At 48.2% G+C, this 24,078-nt stretch overlaps 1 protein-coding gene across 1 annotated transcript; it reads left to right on the forward strand.

The window, feature by feature from the left end:
- Positions 1-4,126: 4,126 nt before the first annotated feature.
- RNF187 (ring finger protein 187) lies at positions 4,127-13,882 on the forward strand. The gene is made up of 6 exons (XM_032468937.1): positions 4,127-4,256; positions 10,421-10,662; positions 10,855-11,529; positions 12,523-12,615; positions 12,821-13,042; positions 13,548-13,882. The coding sequence occupies exons 1-6, from the start codon at positions 4,127-4,129 to the stop codon at positions 13,548-13,550; spliced, it is 1,365 nt and encodes a 454-aa protein (XP_032324828.1). The 3' UTR covers positions 13,551-13,882.
- The last annotated feature ends 10,196 nt before the right edge of the window (positions 13,883-24,078 follow it).

Below are 24,078 nucleotides of genomic sequence, written 5' to 3' on the forward strand. Positions count from 1 at the left end.
AATTATTGTAAAAAAAAATATTTTGGAGGGAGGGGACTGTCCTTTTTATAAGAAATTACAAATGCAAGACAATTTACTGTGGAAGAATTTGAATATTGACTAGTGAGTGGCAGTCACTGGAAATGATGTGTGTGAGTCCCCGAGGGAGGTGTCAAATGGCCATTGGCCACTTGAGGAAACACAGCCATGAATCCAAATCTCACAGAGCATTTTGGCTCTTGAAGACTGGGTTGTTTTCACAAGGTGTTCTTTGTGGTTTGGGAGTCACCAGCACTGTGGGATATTTTTTTAGAGTAAGAACACCATGGGCCCAGTCAGGCCTCGCATGCCCTAGTTGTTTCTTAATGTGTCATACAAGCAACATTATACTTATTCTGCATTGGTTTGCTGGTTTTTTTTAAATAAAAGTGCTACATTTGTTTTACTGAAAAGCTTCTTAAAGGAGCATAAAGGAGAAGTTACAGCTGCATCACAGAAATACAAAGGATCATAAGAGATTACTATGAACAATTAACACCAATAAAATGGACAAACTAAAAGAAATGGACAAATTCCTAGAAATGTACAATCTTCCAAGACTGAATCAGAAAGACATAGAAAATCAGGAATGAAATTAAATCAGTAATAAAAAAACACCCTCCAACAAACAGAAGCCCAGGACCAGAAGGCTTCACAGGTGAATTCTACCAAATATTTAGAGAAGAGTTAACACTACTCTTCTCAAACTACTCCAAAAAATTGCAGAGGAAGAAATGCTTCTGAACTTATTCTATGAGGCATCCATTACCCTGACACTAAAACCAGACAGAGATATCACAACAAAGGAAAATTACAGGCCAATATAACACAGATTTGATCATAGATGCAAAAATTCTCAACAAAATATTAACAAATTGAATTCAACAATACATTGAAAGGATCATACACCATGATCAAGTGAGATTTATCCCAGAAATGGCATATCTGCAAATCATTCAATGTGATGCACCATATTAACATATTGAAGAATAAAAATCATGTGATCATCTCAAACACAGAAAAGGCTTTAACAAATTCAGTAAAGTTGCAGGGTACAAAATTAATATACAGAAATCTGTTGCATTTCTATACCCTAACAAGGAAAATAAAATAAGAAAACAATCCCATTCACAACTGCATCAAAAAGAATAAAATATCTGGGAATAAATCTAACTAAGGAGGTAAAAGATCTGTACTCAGAAAACTATCAGACACTGGTAAAAGAAATTGAAGATGACACAAACAAATGGAAAGATATATGTGCTCATGGATGGGAAGAATTCATAATGTTACCATGATCAGACTATCCACGGTAATCTATGGATTCAGTGCAATTCCTATCAAAATATCAATGACATTTTTCAAAGAACTAGAAAAAAATAATTCTAAAATTAGTACAGAAACTCAAAAGACCGAGAATGTGCAAAGCCATATTGAGAGAAAAGAGCAAAGCTGGAGGTATCACACTCTGGACTTCAGATTATAATACAAAGCTACAGTAATCAAAACAGCATGGTACTGGTACAAAAAAAAGACACATAGATCAATGCAACTGAATGACTAGAGAGCCCAGAAATGAATCTATGTTTATATGGGCAATTAATCCACAACAAAGGAGGCAAGAATATACATTGAGGAAAAGACAGTCTCTTCACTAAATAGTGTTGAGAAAACTGCACAGCTACATGCAAAATAATCAGACAGGATTGCTTCCTCACACCTTATACAAAAGTAAACTCAAAATGGATTAAAAACTTAAAGGTAAGACCTGAAACCATAAGATTTCTATAAGAAAACATAGGTAGCATACTCTTTGACATTAGTCTTAGCAATATTTTTTGGAATATGTCTCTTCAGGCAAGGGCAAGAAAAGCAAAAATAAACAAATGGGACTACATCAAACTAGAAAACGTTTGCACAGAGAAGGAAACTATCAACAAAATGAAAAGCATGGCTCCTAAATGGGAGAAGATGTTTACAAATGATATATCTGCAAGGGGTTAATATCCAAAGTATACAAAGAACTCATACAACTCAACGTTAAGGAAAAAAAAAAAAAAAAAACCTAAACAACCCAAATAAAAAATGGGCAAAAAACCTGAATAGATATTTTCCCAAAGAGGATGTACAGATGTCCAACAGGTACATGAAAAGATGATCAATATCACCAGTCAGGGATATGCAAGTCAAAATCATAATGAGATATCCATCTCACACTTCTCATAATTGCTGTTATCACAAAGAAAACAAATAATAAGTTTTGGTGAGGATGTGGAGATAAGGGAACTCTCCTACACTGTTGGTGGGAATGTAAATTGGTGTAGCCACTATGGAAAAAAGTATGGAGGGTCCTCAAATTTAAAATAGAACTACCATGCGATTCAGAAATTCCACTCCTGGGTATTTATCCAAAGAAAATGAAAACAGTAATTTGAAAACATCCATATGTTCATTGTAGCATTATTTACAATGGCCAAGATATGGAAGCAACCTAAATGTCCATCAACAGATGAATGGATAAAGAAGTGGGGTGTGTGTATGTGTAGATATACACATATATATATAATGGAATATTATTCAGCCATAAAAAAGAAATCTTGCATTTTGTGACAATATGGATGGACCTAGAGGGTCATTCATTATTCTAAATGAAATAAAGTGTGATTAGTAGTGCAGTATGATCAGTAATAAGATTAAAGTAGTGAAATAAAGTGAAATCTGTATAATATCACTTATATGTGGAATCTAAAAAATAAACCAAATGAACAAACATAACCAAAGAGAAACAGTCATAGATACAGAGAACAAACAGGTGGTTGCCAGAGAGGAGGAGGGTTGGAGGAAGTAGAGAAATAGGTGAGGGACATTAAGAGGTACAACATTTTAGTTACACAATAAGTGAGTCACAGATATGAAAAGTACAGTATGGGGAATATAGTCAAAAATTATGTAATATTTTTGTATGCTGAGAGATGACAGCTAGATTATGATGATGACTTTCAAATGTATAGACATAATGAATCACCATGCTGTATACTAGGAATTAAAATAGTATTGCAGGCCAATCAGACTTCAGATAACAAGCAAACAAACTCATAGGAAGAGAGACCAGTGTTATGGCTACCAGAGTCGGGGATAAGGAGGGAATGGGGAATTGGATGAAGGTATTCAAAAGGCACAAACTTCCAGTTATAAGATAAACAAGTACTAGGGATGCAATTTACAACATGATGACGATAACACTGCTGTGCTTTATAAGTGAAAGGTATTGAGTAAATTCTAAGAGTTCTCATCATAGACTTTTTTTCTGTATCTTTAATGTATGGTAATCATTTCATGAAATATATGTCAAGTCATTATGTTGTACACCTGTATACAGTGCGTATGTCAATTATATCTCAATAAACTGGGGAGGAAAAATCTAGGCTTATGTTTTAAAAGTACACATTTTTTTTGGATGAAAGAATACTAATCTCCTAGTTGGACGGGCTTTAACTGAGTATGAGGGTCTTGACTGGTACCTGTGCTCCCGTTTTGATACTACAAACAGGAACAGCCTAGTGTTCGTAATAAGAGCTGCTCAAACTCAATGCTGCTTAAACGTTTTGGGCAAGAAGCTCATGATGCTTTGCTGTGGCGAAGGAAGAATAGCCTCCAAAGTCACCTCCTGGGCTGTGTTGCAACACCCAGATCTGATCAAGTGTCATGACCAGCACATCCCGGCCTGAGCTACGATAAGGTATGGGAGAGGGCGTTGGCATTAAGCCTTCCTGGAGGTGACTTGCGCCTCTCACCCGCAGGGCGTTTGCCACGCGCAGACGGGTGTCCCAGACAGGGTTCACGCCCGCAAGCATCAGGGTTGCGCCCTCTCAGGCTTCCGGCTGGGGCGGTCTAACTGAGCAGGTCTTTTTGTTGACTAGGCTATTAAGAAAAGCAGTTTAGCTTTATTTCAGGATTTATTCTCCCACCCGCACACTCTAGCTTCTCCATAACCCTCACTGAACAGCCACGCGAGGTGGCATGCTTCTTTATGAGCACAGACGTGGCTCTGAAAAGAGCCTTTGGGTTTGGGGCACAGCGGCCTCGCTTGAAGCTGGTGTACTTGATGATGATACTCGTACCTGCGGGCACGGCAAACTACTTGCAGGGCAACAGCAGTCGCGCAGCCATCTGCATCGCCTGGGAGGTGATGGCAGAGCACTTGCAGTACTGTGCCAGGCGGAAGGCCTCGCTGGCGCGTGAGCTGGAAAGTGCCCTTGAACGACTTCATGATACTTACGACTTTGTAATAGATGCTGGTGTCCGGGTGACCCTGCTTAAACATCTTATACTTGTAGATGGATTAGCTCTCCTCGTGGCCTCTCTCATGCTTTCTGCCGTCCTAAGCCTCGGTGACAGCCTTCTTGGACCGCTCTTGGGCTGAGCCTCTGGAGTAGAAGTGGGGCTGACCGGAAGGCGGGAACCAGTATTTAGCATCGCAATATTCAAATAAAGGCTCCAAATCCCTAGAATCGGATTGGACGGCCGGCGCCTGTACCGCAAAGAATTTATGTAAATAGCAGATGAGGGCTCTTCTTTCCTATTGGACGATCGCCCAACCAATCCAAAGGCGCGTGTGCCAAGACCCTGGAGTCAGGTTGAGCATTTTCATTCAAACCCTTTGTTGTAAAGGGGCGGGGGCGGGGGCGGGGGCGGGGTGGGGTGGCAGGGAGGTGGGAAATGGTCTTTGTCTATGTCTGGACCGGGGCAAAAAAATGAATAAGGTAATAAAAACTTGTTTTAATCCCGCATATTCATCTTTTCTGGATAGGAGACAAACACAAGAGGACATTCCTTCCTTAGCTAAAGAGCTAGGATGGGAAACGTGTTTATTCAGCACAGGGGAATGGCAACTTCGAACTGCCTTAATAACTTATTTTCTATCATTTTTCCCTCACCAAAGGCCAAGGAGATAATTCCTTTCAGAATTCAAGAGGAGATGCATATGGTTCTTAGGAAGTATAGAAAATCCTACTGAAACTATATTTAGGTACTTACATTGGAAGCAACGGGGCAGATTTTTAACTGGAGGGAGGAAATGAAAGGCTTTCAAAGGAAACGCTATTCCCTCATAGTGGTGTTGTTATTAATCCTGGCTAAACATACCACTTTGAAGTGACAGCTATACACAAAGTGTTTGATATATATGACCTCGAGTAATCTCCTAGTAACTCCAAGGGTTAGATACTCTTATTGGTCTCTAATTGCCCATCAGAACACAGGTTATGGAACCGTTAGAGGATAACCTGACGTATATTAACATTTTTAAGAGTTTGAGCAAAAATCTATTCGAGTCGGGCAGCGTCCAATCTAGCTGAATAGAAAGGAGCTCCAAGGGACTGTACAAAATGGAAGACTTTTAGAGTCAGAAGGAGCAGGAGGAAGACATACTAGGCAGAAAAGAAGGTTGGTTACTCCAAGGTTACCTCCCTTTAGGGGATAGCAGAGAAGTATCAGGCAGATTACCTAACTAGTGCTGATCGGGTGATTGCTGATTAACTGATTTAAGATTCTATTTCTAAGAGAGCTGAAACTGTAACTAAGTTCAGTCTTGGTTTGGTGATGTGGGGCTTAGCATAAGAGACTCCATTTGGGGCCTGTTGTCTTGTTTTTAACTGAGTTCACCGTCCCCAAATTGAATCCCTATTAAATTAATTTCTATACACACAAGGTCAAGTTCCCCTATTACAAGAACTTCCAAGATAGAAACAGAAGGACTTATAAATTTGCATTTCTCACTTGTTTCAGCACAGCAATACCTGGGGAGTCCATTAGAAATGCAGACTCTTGGGCCTCACTCCAAATGTATTGAGACCGAATCTGCATTTTTAAACAGATTCCTAGGCACATCACGCTTTTCGAAGCTCTGATCTGGTGGCCATTTACCTGGCAACTTTAATCATCCAGAGCATTATCGAAATAGTCCAGGAAACTTAATGGCACCCAGTAAAGACGAAGTGGCTCACTGCATTCGGAGCAGTTAGCAAGATGCTTTTAAGTTACACAAGCACAGGTTAGAAGAAGCTCAAACAGGATATTTTCTGCCCTAAAAGTTTTGGGAATGAAAAAAGTGGAGGAGGAGAGATGTTGGGGTGTGTGAGGGGGAGGGGCGGCGGGCTGCGACTCCTCAGATAGCCTGTGCTTGGACCCCTACCTAGGACTAATAATTTACCTTCTCTGCCCCTCTACTTCCTCATCTGTAAAGTGAGGATATCAGTGCCTCCCTAATGACATTGATGCGAGTGAATATGTGTCAGGCAGATGGTATGGTGTGGGTATATATATATATAGTGCTCAAGTCCTGTTGGCTCCATTTCATCCTTTCCTTCTCAGAACAGACCTAGCCACAGCCAGAGCTGCCTCAGCTGAGCTCCCTCTGTGCCGTGGGGAGCTCCGTCACATAAACATGGAGCAGGAGACTCTTTCTTGCCCACTAGGACACAGACAAAGCTGTAACCTCCAGGGAAAGGAATGTGTCTTTCACTACGAAAACCTCCAGGATGAAACATAGAGCTTGGCACATAGCAGAGGTCCAACCAGTGTTTGTTGAATGAATAAGCCTGTGAGCCAAGACAGCGCCCTCTACTTGCAAGTCTGTCTTCTGAGGTCCATCGGGCCATCTTGAGACTGTGGGTCCCCTGAGCTGCTTTGGACATGCTCAGCATTAACCATTTTCTCTGTTTCCTTAAAATATATGTAGTTGATTTAACACACATTTCCAGAGAGCTCATTACGAGCTAGGTAACCACTTAATAAATATTTAATTCAATTTAGTGCTCATAACTTCCCTTCCACATATGCACTATTATTAACTCCTTTTTGCAGATGGTAGCAAAAGGCAGAGAAAAAAAAACCGCGTGAGACAGCTCACATGGTAGAGTGTTGGCCCTGGAAGTCAGGCCAATGGTGCCAAGCTCTGCACTAACCACAACCTAGACTTTTTTTTAGTTTTTGGATATTAAATTTCATTTTGAAGAGGGAATAATACTTATGATGTGATGTGCAGAAAAAAATATTATCAAAATCAAAATGCATTGCTCTGTGTTTAAATTTAAGTTTCCAGGGGGGAAAAAAAAACAAATATTTTAAATTTTCTACTGCAGGAGAATGCTGAAGTTAGTGCAGATGAAATTTCACTCAATTCCACAATCTCCAATTCAGTTTTTAAAAAATAATCTTTGAATACAAAGCACTTTGATAAAATAGATGAATGCTTGCTCCTGGATCATTTATTCAAACTGTTTTTGTAACCATCATTATTTTTTTATGCCAGAGACTAAATGACCACTGTATACACATGACTGGTCTCACCACCCACTCTGCACTCTGAAATAATCAATATACCAAATGCAGCATATTTTGGGGGTGGTATGTCCCAAACTCCTTCAGTAGCAAAAGAATTTTCCAACACATCTGGCATTGAAAATCTGTGACTGAGGCCCTTGAGGTCTGGGTAGGATATGATTTGATTATGTTACAGGACCAGTGACATGATTTCCAGGGCCCAGAGCCAAATGAAAATGTGGGTGCCTTGCCAAAAAACGATTAAGAATTTCAAGATGGTTGCAGCAAAGCACAGAGTACTTCTCAGGGCTGCCCTTGGACCATGAAGCTGTCCCTGGGTGGCCCTCGGCCTGCAGGCTGTGCAGAAGGAGGGGTTCCCAGTTGTTTGTACTGTCCACAGTTTCCTCCCCTTGCCCAGTTCCTGCCAGCCCCTGGTGCTCCCATCAGGTCCTGGTGAGGTTTCTTGGCTTCCTTGTGGCATGAGAAAGCTTGGGAAAAAACGGAGTAGAATGGAAGTGAACATTTCTAGGAAGGGGCTTGGGTAAGGACTTTTCCATGTAGGAGCTAAGATTTGGGAACTGCTCTGCCCCCACATACAGGCTGGTCAATGCCAGGAAATCAAAACCAGAATCTCATGGGCTGAATGTTTGTGTCCCCCTCAAATTCATATGTTGAAAACTCTAATCCCCAATGTGACAGTATTTAGAAAGAACCCACCGTTCTCCCACTGTTCTTTGAAAGGTAATTAAGGCATGAGAGTGGAGCCCCTGTGAATGGGATTAGTGTGCTTATAAAAGAGACAGGAAAGAGCTTTCTTCCCCTCTTCCTCCTTCTCTTCTTCTTTTCCTCCTCCTCCTCCTCCTCCTCCTCACCCCTCTCCTCTCCTCCTTGTCTTACTACCCACCCCCTCTTCTTTCTCTGTTCCAGGACAAGATACAGAGAGAAGGCTGCCATCTGCAATCTAGACGAGGGCACTCACCAGAATCTACCCATGCTGGCACCCTGATCTCAAACTTCCTAGCCTCCAGAACTATGAGAAATAAATGTCTGTCATTTAAGCTCCCCAGTCTGTCATAGCAGTCTGAATGGACAAGGACAGTCCTTGGGATCAAGAGTAACATTTTGTATTGGCTGATGGGACACTGTAGGGCAAGTTTGAGGGTTTCCAGATAGAAGGAAAGAAAGAAAGAAGGAAAGAAAGAAGAAAGAAAGAAAGAAAGAAAGAAAGAAAGAGAAAGAAAGAAAGAAGGAAGGAAGGAAGAAAGAAAGAGAGGAAGGAAGGGAGAGGGAGGGAGGGAGGAAGGAAGGAAGAGAAAGAGAAAGAAAGAAAAGAAAAGATAAAAGAAGAAAGGAAAGAGAGGGAAGGAGTATGGGTTGGGGGTGAAGAGAAAGGCAAAGAAAGAACAGAAAAATAAAGAAAAACACAGAAACAGTGTCTCCAGCTTAGCCACCACGGACAGACCATGCTTAGGAATAATAGCCTGGATGGGTAATTTTTAAAGGGGTTTGGATGACTAAAAAAACAAAAACAAATACCTTTTCTCCCCCTTACTGTCATTTCTAGAGCAGAGAGCCTAGATTCCATAAATACATTGAATAAATGGTTGCATGCATGAAATGAGCTCATTTTATCATCCTGGATCTTTGTGCAGCAGGGATGAAGCCATTCTTTCCTCCTGGGAATGTGCAGTAAGCTCTCTTCTCACTCAGCCAAGAAGCCAAATCCCTTTAAAATACTCACAGACAAGCATTTCATATAACTGAAACATTGCAATGGCAAACACATAGATTTTGCTTTTCTGTTTCTTTTTTTTCCCCCTTCCGTCAATAGAATGTTGGTTCCCTCCATATCGGAATTGCTAAAGCAACACTTGTTACCCACACAGCCTGCTGGGAGGGAGGCAGGGATCTGCTTGGAGGCAGATACAGAAAAGACGCCACAAGGGCTCACTGGAGGAGATGTTTAATTCTTTGGGGTTGAGCGCTGCAGGAAGGTGGGTAGTTGAAATTACAGGGCGTGCTGTGCAGCTCTGCGGAGAAAAGATAAACCTCAGAATGCTGCAGGATTGTGAAGGGAAAGACGGCTTAGGCAGCCTTTGTCCTTCAACACAGCTTCCAGCGGACACATTGCAGATAAAAGCCATCCTCCCGCCACCAGCGAGAGATGCCCCTGGTGGCAAGAGGCTGGGGATCCCAGTCTCCAATACCGCCCTCCGCTGCGCTGACATCCGAGGTCCTGCCCACGCGAGATAGGCAGATGACTGGGTCGCTTCCCGGGGTCGTCTTTTCCAAATGCCCGTGTTGGCCAAAGCTACTTCTGTGCCCATTTTGTTTCAGCAAATTAGAAAAGAGTAGGGCTGCAATCTAATCCCAGAGCCAGGTGTGAGTGAAGGACAGGAGACCACAGCTGCCTAAGTGAGACAGGACTGCGAAACGGAATCTGAGAAGCAGGGCGTACAGTGATGGACACACAACTTGTGAAATGTGCGTTCCCATCTCAGCGCCCACGCAGACACACAGACGCACAGAGGCAGGGCACATCGGCTCCTGAGCTGGACAGTCACTGCCAGACTGTGAGGGCGCAGAAGGCTTCAGAGGCCAGGCTGACAAAACCCCCAACAGATCAACAAGAAAAAAACAGTTTTTATTAATGTATGTGCTGCACATCACATGGGAGAAATCTCAGTGATGAGTAACTCCCGTAAGTACTCATCAGAATAAAACTTAACTTTTACACTGTGTGTTTTTCTTCAAGTCAATACCGGATTAAAAAAAAAAAAAAAAAACCCACAAAACCAAAAAGCAATTCCTAGGAAGATTTTGCACTTACATGGAATAATAGAGTCACTTCTAAATAACTAAAAATTACATAGCTTTTTTTTTAAACCATTAAAAAAAAATTTTTAACACTACCACCAGATTGCTCCTCCCCAAAACTTTTGTCTTTTCTAAAGAAATGCTAACAAATTTCCTGGTACCAGGCCAGGAGATTAGCAGCTCTGCATCTTATCAGATGTCTTCACTCTGAATCAATGAATTTCCCTGCCTCCGCATTCCTCCGCGCCTGGGATTGCGCCAGGAACAGCGGATTTGAGGCCCGGGCCCCAGGAAGGACGCAGGCTGCTCATGCGGGTGGCCCACACAGAACGGGTGCCCCCGCACGCCACGCCGGACATGTGCACGCGGGGAGGCCCACGCGACCCCAGGCGTGCAGAACGACTCCACTCCCGAAGGTGCAGGCGAGAGGGCGCGCACAGCTGGTTTGCCAGCCCCGTCCCCACCCCCAACCCCGCGTGGGCGTTGCGCCACAAGGAGGTGCTTGTAACTCAGGTCCTGGCAGCTTACAAAAAATAAAAGGCTTTTAAAATAGACATTTCAAATAAATCTGTTTCCCTCTCGCACACGAGTCGTTTATGGGAGGAGTGACAATCCCTGTAAGATTTCAGCGTGCGAAGACGTGGGTCGGCCGGCTGGCACACCACGGCTAGCTGGGCCGGGCTGGGGCTCGTCCAGCGCTGCCAGGAGCCAGGCGGAGGGGAGCGCTCCGCTGCCAGGACACGGGAAGGTGGAGTACACCGCAGCCAGGACCCTGCGCGGTGGAGCGTACCTCTGCCAGGACCTTGCGCCGGGCGCCCCGCCATCCCGGTCGCCATTCTTGTCCTCTGTCCCTGCTCTGCGTTCCCGTCCGCGCGTTCCCATCCCCGCCTCTCCGCGGTGTCTCCGGCCTCGCCCGCCCGCCCAGCCACCCGTGCGCCCCTTGTCCGCGCCCTCCTCGAGGGCCCCGCCGCCGCCGCCGCCCTGGCGCTTCCCGGGGGCCCCGCGGAGGCCGCCTGCGCCCTGTGCCAGCGTGCTCCCCGCGAGCCGGTGCGCGCCGACTGCGGCCATCGCTTCTGCCGGGCGTGCGTGGTGCGCTTCTGGGCCGAGGAGGACGGGCCCTTCCCGTGTCCCGAGTGCGCCGACGACTGCTGGCAGCGCGCCGTGGAACCCGGCCGCCCGCCGCTCAGCCGCCGCCTGCTGGCGCTTGAGGAGGCGGCCGCGGCGCCCGCTCGCGACGGCCCGGCCTCGGAGGCGGCGCTGCAGCTGCTGTGCCGCGCGGACGGGGGCCCGCTCTGCGCCGCTTGCCGCATGGCCGCGGGGCCCGAGCCGCCCGAGTGGGAGCCCCGCTGGAGGAAGGCGCTGCGCGGCAAGGTGCGCGCGGGCGGCGCCCCGTTAGCTGCCCTTCCCCCGGGGGGTGTCCTGTCCCCCTCCCCATTTTCCGAAGGGCGCCCTGAGCCTCTTTCCATCTTCTGGACGGTTCTCCGTCCCCGTCCCTCCCCCCATACCCTGCTTGGTGTCCTGTCCCCTTTCCATCCTCTGTATGGTGCCCACTGCCCTTTTTCCCAACCCTGGATGGTGCCCTGTTCCCCCATCCCCTATTCCCGGATGTTGCCCTCTCCCCACTCCCCCACCCCCGGAAGGCTTTGCCCTTGGGGGTGGGGCTGCCACAGGGTGACGTCGTGCAGGGAGCATGGCAGTGACGCACAGGGGGCTAGATATGCGGGCGGGGCCCACAACAGGACTCCGTCTGCAAGTGGCCGGTAGGATAGGGCTGTACGAAACTGGGACCTCAGAACTGGGACCTGGGACTGCGGCGTGGGCATCGGGCATCATGGGGGGGGATGGGGAAAAAGGACACTGTCCAGGAATGGGGGCCTGTGTCAGGGGTCGGGTGCTGGGGTCCCCTTGGTGGGCAGTGGGTTGTGATGTCCAGGAGCTGTGTTGGGGTTATAGCATGTATCCAGGGGACTGGAGTTGGACCCTCCTCCTCCTGAAGGGCCCAACCCACCCAGTCAGCTGGGCAGTTCCTGGATATGGTCATTCTCACCCCAAAAGGGCCATCCTCCGTCCCTGTGCTGGGGACAGTAACACAAGAGACCCCAGGGGACGGCCTTGTGTACAGTTACCCGCTTAGATTCTTAGCATGAGTACTTCTATCAGACTTCCTCCTGGAGAGAACTTAGTGGATCACTCAGATCCAATCTGGAGCCTGCAAGGTTCTAAGGTGTCTAGTGGGCCAAGACCACGGGCTGAGGCCTTCTGGACAGTTAGACGGTCAGGGGACTCTGATGGTGTAATGTCCCCCTGGTTGGCCCCAGACCTTCAAACGTGGCCGCACACCCTGTAACAAGCGTGTTTTTCCAGGAGAACAAGGGGTCTGTGGAGATCATGAGGAAAGATCTGAACGATGCTCGGGACCTGCATGGCCAGGCTGAGTCTGCCGCTGCTGTGTGGAAGGCAAGTGGGGTGGGAGTGGAGTCCACCTGAATGAGGGAACATGGATATGTACCCTGACCCTGTCTGGCAGGGTCTTGGGACTCAGCTGAGGCGTTGTACAGCAAACCCTTCTCTCCTCCTTGAGATGGACACTGGTGGGTTGGAGGGTCTCAGGGTGTAGCCCGAGGACACGGGTGTTCCTCCCTGCTGTCCACCTGCCCTTTAGGGACACGTGATGGACCGGAGGAAGAAGGCTCTGACTGACTACAAGAAGCTTCGGGCCTTCTTTGCTGAGGAAGAGGGGCGCTTCCTGCAGGAGGCAGAGAAAGAGGAAGGGTCCCCTGAGGATGAGGACGAGGACCCGGCAGAGAGGTTCAGGTCCCTGCTGCAGGCTGTGTCAGAGCTGGAGAGGAGGCATCGCAACCTGGGCCTCAGCATGCTGCTCCAGGTGGGCCCCCTGTCCTGTGCCAGAGGAGGGAGGGCAGATGGGGCGCGGATTCCAGAATTGGCAGAGTGGTTATTTACCAACAGGGGAGCCTTAAGCCAGCTGCCTGGTTTGTTTGGTGCTGAATTTCAGGAATGAGTAATCCAGGAGACTCTCCAGTGGCCATGAGGTCAGGAGAGGCAGGGGCCCTGAGGAGAGTCGCGGTTGCCATGCCCTCCTTAGACTCTCTGCCCAAAGGCCTTGCCTAAACCTGGAGATTCAGGGCTCTTTGCACCTCCATGTCTGATTCCGGAGCAGGCAACCTCCATCTTTCCTTCCTCTGGGCTGAGAGGTGTCATTTACCTCTGCCAATACTGGCTAATCAGCTCCAAGTTGGGGGTGATTGTAGGTGATGAGGCTTTGGCCTTGGGGAGATGTGTGGGTCTGGTGGAGCTGGGGTCCCTAGTCACCTGGGTTCCAGGATAGAAGCTCCCTGTCTCCCTCTCTCCTTCTCTCTCTCCCCATGCAGTGATGTGCTGTCTGCCCAGGCACCAGGCAGAGGAAGCTTGCTTCACCCCTGGCCTGAAGCAGCTCCTCCATCCGCCTTCCTTCTGGACCCCCTTGTCATCTTTCAAGACACCCCCTCGCCCTGAGTGTCTTCACTTAGGTGTAGATGTGGCCTGTGAACTGTAGATGCCCGCCTAGGGTTGTTCAAGACAGTGCTCCTGAGAAGAGTGTTTGTGTTCCCTTCTCCTCTGGGTGTTCATGTTTTGAGGATGTAAACATTTCACTGTAGAGGTCTGTACTGAGGGTAAGTTAACCCGAGTATGTCCTGCCTCCATAAAGCTCTTTTCACTGCCCCAAGTCTTGTCGGATTTGCTGGGGTCTCCGTGGGCCGTGGTCGTCGTCATCTCCAGGCAGTCTAGGTTGTCCAGACCAGGTACCTGCCCTGTTTAAGTGCAGCCGGTGACAGAGCTGCTCTACCGGACATGCACACCTGAGCCCTCAGACCCCCCCACCCCACCCATGCACTGGGCCTGCCAGTTAAGGTTACATTTCAGATGAGCGTCACGGAAAGGAATGTCCAGGGTGCCTGGGTCGGGTGGGCTGGCTGGTCAGAACCTGTCGCCTCTGCTTACGGTCCTCAGGCTCTGTGTGTCTGCTCCTAGTGTGTCTCCTTGTCCTGCTCTCATTTCTCCTTCTGTCCCTTGGTTGCCGGCAGTCTCCCAGGAATCGGCCTTACCATCACTGTCCTTCCCTGTCTGCCTGGTTGTCCCTCACTGACCCGAGATTTCCCCCTGGGGCAGGAGGAGCCGTGCCAGGCTCAGGCCATCCCCAGGCCGCTCCGTGGTGTTTCATCTCCTGCTACCTCTGGCTTCCCCTCATATTTCTTCTGCTAGGCAGATTTAACAAACCCCCTGATTTAGTAGTAGTGTCATTGTGCAGGCCAGTCCAGGTGACAAAAACGCAGCACAAAGTGACAAGGTCACAGGGTTCAAGAATTGATGCAGACAGACATTTAGGATGGTGGCTAGGGCTGTGAGTCATTCCGGAAAGTACAGCTTTGTGACCAATGGCCCGTTTCTGGATGAAGCCTCTCAGACTTGGGAGTCACTGGCCCTTGGCACTGCTGGCCTCTTATGTTTCTGTGAGCTTGGGGGTGGCCTGTCTGCCTGGTAGCCAGCGCTCACAGAGCCCAGGAAAGAGGACCTGCTCCAGTCAGTTTGCTTGCCATCCCTCCTCCCATCTAGCTCCTCCCCATAGTCCGGCTGGTCGCAGAGGAGGCACTGTGCACTGCCCCATGTCGGGGGCTTCTGTGGGTGGGCTCAGATCAGGGGTTAGCCCTAGGAGTGCCTCTGGCCCCCTCCCTGGCTCCCGTTCCAGAAGCAGTGGGGACATGGGAGGGAGCTGCCTGGCCTGTGTCCAGTAGGCCGGGAATGTCCCCAGCACGGGTGACCTTTGATTCCAGCGAGCTTTGGCGTCCCACTTAGCAGCTCTGAATGTCCAGTGGTGAAAACTCCACACTGGCCTGCCCTCACTCAGGTCAGCTCCCACCTTTTGCTCCCCACTGACCAGTCACAGTGGCCTTTCCAACCTTGGGCCTCTGTTCTCCGTGGAAAAGCGTTCCTCTACCAGATGTCTGTCTGCATGGCTGCTCTCAGTCTCCTTCAAATCTGTGCTGAAATATTTCCAGAAACGTCATGCAGTGAAGGATCTTTACGAGCTCCTGCCCTCAACCTGGATGAGCAGTGTCTGAGTGAATGTGTGCCTTCCCCACAGCCCAGGTTCTTTTGGCTGTCCATGTCTGAGGTCCGCACAGAGGGACGAGTGAAGGGAAACCTAGGCTGGGCTTTTTGTGGGCAGACAACAAGCAGTTCTGTCTGCCAGAAGGCAGGGAGCACGTTTTAAAGAAATCGATTTATTTATTCAATACTGAGATACATTTCCAATTCTTATTATTAGAGATTAGTGAGAAAAGTCATGAATAGTTGGGACCTGTGGCCTGTTTTCTTTCTTTTTTTTTTTTTAACGAAAGCACATATTTTGCTTGTGTTGTTTGTATTTGACGGGGAGGTAATTGGGTTTCTTCATGAATTTCCTCTTGGAGCAGGTACTGGGGATTGAACCCGGGACCTCTTGCGTGCTGAGCATGTGCTCTACCACTTGAGCTATACCCTCCCCGCTTGCTTTCTTGTTTTCAACAGTAGGTTATTTGTAGTTAAGTTTTGGGGGATTCAGTAGTTACATGTGAAATTTCAAGCATACAGAGGGTTAATGCACCTTAACCCCTTGTCTTTTTTAATTATTTTATTTTTAAAAATTTTTCTATCGAAGTGTAGTCAGTTTACAACATCTTATCAATTTCTGGTGTACAGCATAATGTTTTAGCCACTGTAGCCTGTTTTCAGTGTCAGGATCCTTTGTCCAAGGGGAGTAGGGACAAATGCTGAGGGTTGTGTTCACACTCCTAGTTGAGAAATTCATTGCATTTTGATGACAACAAAATACGGAAGAAGATACTTGCATTCGTTGATGGTCTGAGACTTGCACATGGAAATGCCAGTGAGGTACTGCGCCAGCTGAGGCCTAGGTGATGTCAAGCTTGAGTCAAGACGCCCTGAGCGGGTATGGGCTAGCACTGCTCTTTGGGAGACCAGCCTGAGAGGGTCAAACTAAGTAAACTTAAGAGAGTCAGGCCAGCTGGGAGGTTAGAGGGAATTAATGCCCAAGACCTGCCTCCTCAGGCTGGAAACTTTGCTAGAAAAGCTGCCAGAGCTCACTGAAGGCTCTGGTGCTCACGGTGAAGGTTTATCACTGGGAGAGGAGACAGGTTATCATAAGCCAAGGGGAGAGGCACATCAGGAAAAGTCCTGATTCTGTTGTCCTCTCCCCGTGGAGTCAGGGCAGCGTCGCTTTCCCGCATCTGTGTGTGACCAATCCAGTGAAGCATGCAGAGCTCGGTGGTGGTGGTGGGGTTCCCTGAGTCTCGGTGTCCACAGCCTCCGTCTGTGTGGTCCGTTGCATTTGCGTGCTGACTCCCCACATGGCTGGCCTTAGCCTGCAGCCCCTCAGGAGGTGGAGCTGTAGGACCCAAAGCCCCTGCCCCACCCCAAAAGGTCAGACCACCCAGTGTGGCCCATGGCCCCAGGCACACAGACAGGCAGGGCACCCTGAGGGCTCAGAGGTCACCTCCCGGTAGTCACCTAGACAGTACACCATGTGCTGCCCTACAGTGTGGCAATTCCAGCCCTGGTTTGCTGTGCTAAAGAGATGCCAGCGTGGTTTGATGAGGTGGAGGGCACAGGACCGTTAATGAATCTTGTTGGAGGAGATCCCACATCCCTGTGACTGCGGAAGCAGGCAGGTGGCTACGGGGGATGCCAGCGTGGGGAGCTGTGCAGTGGACCTGGTTCTGCCACAGGGCGTGCGCGTGGTGGGGCCCTGACGTGACTTGCATGCCCAAGAGGTACGGAGAACTCCAGGGGAGCGAGTCTGCTGGCAATGTCCTTGGTGCAGGTGCCGCTTTGTCCCCGGGTGTGACCTGCCAGGGAGGGCAGGCCTCAGGGCTATTGCCAGTCCCGAGGATGGGGCTGAGCTCTGCGCAGACCTGCGGACTGCTGCCCATCCTCTCGCTGTGGTTGGCAGGATTTCCCCTAGCTCTGCCCTGCCATGGGGGGAGCGGGCTCATGAACACAAGAACCACCCAGTGGTTGACGAGAACACTGCCATTGCCTTTTTGCCACCATCTGACAAGCTGGGGTCCATCTGGGCCTGGGAATGGTTTCCTCAGGTGAGATGATTGGGCTTATAAAAAAAATGCTTCTTCTGCTCAACTAAGTGCCCCATGACCGGAGTCAATTCAGACAGAGCAGTAGAAGGTGTTTACAGTGTCCAGACCTGTGTGGCTCGTACCGAGACTTGCAAAGAGCTCCTGCAAATCATGAAGAGCCAAAAGTGACTGGAGTGAAAATAACATGGCAGAGGTGTGGACAAGCAAGTGCGTAAGAGGAGCCAGAGGGCTCAGAAACCCAGGAGAAGATGCTCAAACTCCTTAGTTTTGGGAGCAGAGAAATCACATGCCCTGCAAGAGCAATGACTCACACTGTTGGGTTGATGGAGATGGGAAAGCTGCCACCCTCTGTCCCCTGCACCACTGCTGCCGGATGTCATCAGATTTAGGGCGTGACCCTGGGCCCAGTGACCCCACTTCCAGGTGTTCCTTCTTTAGTCCTCCCCAGGCCCCCAGAGGGATGCACACTCGGGCATCTGCTGCACTGTAATCTTGGGCATTGGGCAAGGAGAGTGCCAATGCCCCTCACTGGGGGAGGTGGAAGGGATGGAGGCTGCAGAGTATGCTGAAGCCCCGGGGAGATAACAGAGGAGCTGGACACATGGAGTCACAGTAGCGCTTAGAGCACTGAGCTGTGGCAGCATGCTGCAGAGAAGACGGTGAAGTGTAAAACAGCACTGTTTACCTAAACTTAATGTACGCCCTGGAACACTTCATTGTTGGAAGAGTATTTCAAACTGGATAAATGAAACCCATTAGGGTATAGTTGCCTATGGAGTGGGGACTAGCAACAAACAAAAGGAAAAGAACCAAGGTGACACACAGGACCATGGGGTGGAAAATGGGAAGGGGAGACACTGGTCGTTCTTGGACCACCCTAGCTTAGGACTTCACATCAGGGAAGAAAGTTAGGTTCCAGGGTACTTTAAGTCACTTTGGGATTTCTGTAGTAGCTCTTTATCAGATCTGGGTGTCTGTGTGTGTGCAAGGAGCCTTAGAAGTTTTGGGATATTAAAGTGGTATGCAGCCTGGAAGAAGTTGGGGGCCCCTGCAATAAATGAACAAAGAATACTTTCCTTATTTTAATGCGTGAGCACACTGGTTCGACCTTAGGGACTCACTGGATCTCTCTGACCATGCTACATCATTCAGATTTCAGGCGACTATCTTCCTGACTCTTATCTTGAAACTAGGAGGCTGTGCCCTCCCACTTTGGAGTGTCTTCATTCCTTTTTACTTTCTCCGTGGAGTCCCAGCAATGGTAACTTTGAAGCCCTCTGGGTATCGGTGCTCCATCCTCCCTCCCTCAGGTGTCGGAGGGGTGGTGGCAACTGTTCTCACTTCGGGTCCAAAGGTAGCCTCAGGGCACACCTAGTGTTTTTCTCAAGGGAAGACTGGTGCCTGGGAGGGGATGGAAAGCCACAAACTAGGTAACAACTGAAGTTACTCAGAAAGTGAGGTCCCCACGGGTTCATGCTGGGCAGCGGGAAGCAGTAAGGTACCCCCTCTCCTCCCCCAAGTCCAGTGGTACAAAGTTGAAGTGCTTCATTTCTTAATGGAATCTTAACTCAATTTGGAGACGTAATTTAAATAAGACAAAGATCCTGAATTTTTTAGGGATGTGTTCATGAGCCACTTCTACTTGACAAATCTTTCAAGTATTTATAGAGCTATTTAGAAATGAAGAAATGTCAGTTAAACACTGTCATCAGTACAAATAATGATCGAGTAAGTCAACTGGTCAGAATTAAACTTTCACAGGACACGGCAGTAATTATGGATGAAAGGAGTCTGCCACAAAGGCAACCGGGAGACGTTGCTCATGTTTTGCGAAAAACAAGAGGAGGCACACAGAATTATGAAGCAGACATCCCACTTTGGGGTATATATACAAAAGAATTGAAAGCAAGATCTCAAAGAGATAACTGTACAACCATGTTCCTAGCAGCATTATTTGTAATAGCGGAAAGGTGGAAGCAGAGGAATTAAGTGGTGTATACATGCCAAAAAAAAAAAAAAAAAAAGTAGGCAGATGTGAAAAGAAGTCAGCAGAAAACCGGAACACATTGGTCACAGATACAAGAACTCCTCACGTCTCTTTTTGTCTGGAGTATATGACTGTCGTAAAATTTCTCAATGCCGCATCTTCGATCAGCCACGGAATTCGTTTAGGGACAGAGAACGATGTCTCTTCCTCTGCACGAGCAACCTCTGCTGGTTGACTTTGTTGCAGACTCCTTCGTTAATTGTAAAGATTTTATTCTCACGGTGAGGCTCCCGGTGACCACTCCCTCCACTTCCCAAGACCAGGCTGGTCTGCGGGGGCTTCCCCGACACCTCGGACTCGGGGTTAGGCTGCGTTCAGAGCTGACCGCGCCTCTGCGGAGAGCTGGCCACCGGCGCGTCCTGCCACCTCCTGGGGTCTGGCGCCCATCAGTAAGGCGACACTCTTGGGCAAGTCTTGGGCTCGGTGTTTCGCGGCTTCTGGAGGGCCCCCCTCGGCCACAGCCTGGCAGGGACATCTTTGCTCTCTGTCTATCCGCTTGGGACCAGCAACATCGGAGAGAACCCGAGCCTGAACGGGGACTTGAGGAGTGTGGCCGAGCTAAAACGTCCATTCCCCTGCCTTCCAGCCGGCAGAGGCAACTGGGCAGCCCTCGGATTCCCAAGGACGCGACCATCGGTAAGGACGCGCACACCAGACCGCTGAGCACGGCGCTGCACTCCGCAGCCTGGGTCCCGGACCGTATGCAAATGAAGCGGCTTTCCAGGTCTCGTCTGATTGGAGAGCCTGCAAAGCTCGTAGCAAAGCAGCCAATTGGGCTACGAGGCTGCAGAGCGCCCTTATCCCATTGGCGGCTGCAACATGCAACAGGGCGCCCCCCCACCTAGTATAAAGTCCACCGGTCGGCGCTGGACTCGAAGTCCGGGTGCCAAAGCAGTGTGGTGAGTCACGCGCCATCTGCTGTTGGCCTTCCGCAGCGATGAGGAGCTCAACAAGCTGGTAGGCCATGTGGCCACCGCGAAATGATAGTGTCCTGTTCAATATCCAGCCCGTGCTGCTGCTACGCCACAGGGCCTTGCAACACCGAAGGCTTTTTTCAGGGCCACCCCCTTGGCCAGGAGAAGGGCTGTGATATATCACTTCCTCATTCCTCTGTCTTTATCCTTACTTGTCTCTGTGCAGATGAAGACCCAGAGCCAAGATTGGTGTAAGAGCTGGCAATGGCCCTAGCCTTCATGCAGAAAAGGTGATGTATCATTGCTGGCCACAGCAGGCGACCTGGGCCATGGCAGGGACTCTGCAAGAATGTTGTATGGGATCGGAGACACATATGGGCATGTTGTAGCAGTGTTATGGAACAGGTTTCCTGGGGCGGCGCCAAAGGATACTTTCTGTGGCCTGGACCCGTCTAATCTGTAGCAGGCCCTGAGCCTCAGAGCAGAAGTCATCCCTGTGGCATTTAGTCTACTATTCATTGTTTATAGATTGTTTTTTTAATCACAGCAATTTAATTGTCTCACTCAATATTGGTCACTCAATATTTCTTAATTAAAAAGAGTAAGAAGAAAAATAGGACAGACATGAGAGCCATCAGATTGAATCAGAGATGTAGAGAAAAGAGAACCCTCATACACAGTTGCTTGGAGTGTAAATGGTGTAGCCGCTATGGAAAACAGTTTGGAGGTTCCTTAAAAAACTAAAAATAGAACTACCATATAACCCAGCAATTCTACTTCTAGGTACATATATGGAAAAAATAAAAACACTAATTTGAAAAAATACATGCACCCCAGTGTTTATAACAACATTTGCAATAGCCAAGACATGGAAGCAACCCAACTGCAAAACAAAAAGACAACCTATGGAATGGGAGAAAATATTTGCAGATGATGTGACTGACAAAGTCTTAATTTCCAGAATATATAAACAGCTCATACAATTTAATAACCAAAAAAGCAAACAACCCAATCCAAAAATGAGAAGACCTAAACAAGCAAGTCTCCAATGAAGACATACAAATGGCCAATAGGCATATGAAAAAATGCTCAATATCACTAATTATCAGAGAAATGTGAATCAAAACTACAATGAGGTATCACCTCTCACCAGTCAGAATGATTATCATTAAAAAGTCTATAAGTGATGAAAGCTGGAGAGAGTGTGGAGAAAAGGGAACCCTCTTACACTGTTGGTGGGAATGTAGTTTGGTGCAGCCATTGTGGAAAACAGTGTGGAGATTCCTCAAAAAACTAAAAATAGACTTACTATATGATCCAGCAATCTCACTCTTGGGCATATATCTGGAGGGAACTCTAATTCAAAAAGATACATGCACCCCAGTTCATAGCATCACTATATACAATAGCCAAGACATGGAAACAACCTAAGTGTCCATCGACAGATGACTGGATAAAGAAGCTGCGGTATATTAATACAATTTATACTACTCAGTCATAAAAATTAATAAAATAATGTCATTTGCTGCAACATGGATGGACCTGGAGATCGTCATTCTAAATGAAGCAGAGAAAGAGAAAGAAAAATACCATATGATATCACTCATAGGTGGAATCTAAAAAAGAGAAAGAAATAGGACTCTAATGAACTCATTCACAAAACAGAAACAGACTCGCAGACGTAGTAAACAATCTTATGGTTACCAGGGGAAAGAGGGTGGGAAGAGATAAATTTGGGAGTTTGAGATTTGAAAATGTTAATCACTGTATATAAAAATGAATTAAAAAAACAAATTTCTTCTGTATAGCACAGGGAACTACATCCAATATCTTTAATAACCTTTAATGATAAAGAATATGAAAATGAATATAGGTATATATGTGCATGACTGGTACATTATGTTGTACACCAGAAATTGACACATTGTAACTGACTATACTTCAATAAAAAAATTAAAGTAACAGGAGCAACAAATAGAAAACAATGATAGATGTGACAGATATTAATCCAGTATATTAACAATCACTTTAAGCATTAATGGTCTAGATTCTGGTTCCAGATTGCAATGTAGCAAGATCCTAAATTCACCTCCTCTCACAAGACATAGCAAATCTACATCTGTCTATTGAACAATTTCCTCTGAAAAAAGCTAAAAACTAGTGGAATGACTTCTTCACATCAGACATACGAGAGGAAAGCCTACACTGAATCAGGTGGGAAAGTCTGAGACAGTCTTGCCATGCACCCCACCCCCAGTGCAGTAACCCACAATGTGAAGACCTAAACTCAAAACTCAGAGCTAGTCTGAAGGGTTCATCTTTCACCCCAACTTTTAAGACAGGCATCTGAGGGATGAGTCCCAGAAAAACATCTGACCTTGAAGGCCAATGGGGCTCACGCCCACAAGACTTGCTGGGCTGTGGTGAACTGAAAAATGGCTCTTAAAGGACTTATGACAGACTCCTCCATCCCAGGGCCCAGAGTAAAAGCAGTTCTTTGAAAAGTGCTCATAGTTCGAATGAAAGACTCATTTGCTGATTTTAAAATGTTAGCCATCTGGTTAGCGCTAGATCCCAGGGCAGCTGGCTGAGGAACCCAAGGTATCTTGCAGCTGGTGTTCTGCAAGTGTATTGGCTGTCCTTACAAGGCAGGCCAGGGGCCTTAGTGGTCCTGGGGTTTATGTATGCCTGTTTGTGTTTGGGGTCAAGGCTTAGGGGATGCTGGGGCTGGTGCCTGCCCACAGGTAAGCGAAGCTGAATCCTGGGGCTAGTTCTGGCTTTCTGATGGGCAGAGCTGGGTCTTGGGTTCTCTGGCTGCAGGGCCCTGGGGATCCCAGAGCTGGTGTTGATCTACTGATGGTTGGTCCATGGTGTACTGAAGCTGGTGTTCACCCATGGTTGGTGTGACCAGATCCCACGCAGCTGACTGAGGCACCCAAATTGATTCAGAGCTGGTGTCAGCCTTCCAGTGAATCAGATGTGTCCTGCCGTGGCAGGCTGCCTGGCTGTGGTGGTCCTGGGGCTGCTGTCCATCCACTGGTGGGTGTGGCCAAGGCCCAGGGTGTCTTAGGACTGGTGCCTGCTCACTGGTGTGTGAGGCTGGTCCCAGAGCTAGTGCTGGCCATTGGGTGCATGAGATTGAGACCCAGAAGATTCCAGGGTTAGAGCTGGCTCACTTGTCGGCATCACTGGGTCTCTGGATCTCTGACTGTAGGGTCCAGGTTGTCTCAGAGTTGGTGTGTCAGGCCACTGGTGGGCAGGGTTGGGGCCCAGGGACTCCTGGAGCTGGTGCTTGCCCACGGTGGATGAGGCTGGTCCTAAGGCTAAAGCCAGCTCTCTGGTTAGTGAAGCTGGGGCCCGTTTGTTCCTGGGGCTAGTGTTTGCCTATTTGTTGATGGAACTGGGTCCAAAATCCTCTAGCAGGGCACTCAGAGACCAGGGGCTAGTGCCTGTACACTGTTGTGTATGGTTAGGTGGACAGGGCTGTGTCCTGGGTGGTCGTGGGATCAGGTGGTCTTAAGGCAACCTGCCTGCTGGTGGGTGGGGCTATGTCCCTGCTCTGCTAATTGCCTGGCCTGAGGTGTCCGAGTGCTGGTGCTGAAACTCTGGTGGGTGGGGCTGGGTTTCAGTGATACGATAGATGAAGGATTCCAAAATGGCCCTTGCCAGCACCAGCGTCCATATGGTAGGATGAGCTCCCCAAAATGGCGGCCTCTTGTCCCCCGACTATTGAATTCTGATGCTCTAAGCCAGGTGTGAGTGGAGCTTCTGCCCTTCTGCTGGACCACAGGTGGCCATGGCCTGGGGT

The sequence above is a fragment of the Camelus ferus genome, chromosome 3 (assembly GCF_009834535.1).
Source record: "Camelus ferus isolate YT-003-E chromosome 3, BCGSAC_Cfer_1.0, whole genome shotgun sequence".
NCBI lineage: Eukaryota > Metazoa > Chordata > Mammalia > Artiodactyla > Camelidae > Camelus > Camelus ferus.

What these genes read in the sequence shown, in the direction of transcription:
- RNF187 (XM_032468937.1), top strand. Translation starts at nt 4,127, where the DNA reads ATGATACTCGTACCTGCGGGCACGGCAAACTACTTGCAGGGCAACAGC. An exon ending in GCGGAAGGCCTCGCTGGCGC is followed by an intron (nt 4,257 to 10,420) that starts GTGAGCTGGAAA and finishes GGATTGCGCCAG; the next exon opens with GAACAGCGGATTTGAGGCCC. An exon ending in TGCGCCACAAGGAGGTGCTT is followed by an intron (nt 10,663 to 10,854) that starts GTAACTCAGGTC and finishes GGGCTCGTCCAG; the next exon opens with CGCTGCCAGGAGCCAGGCGG.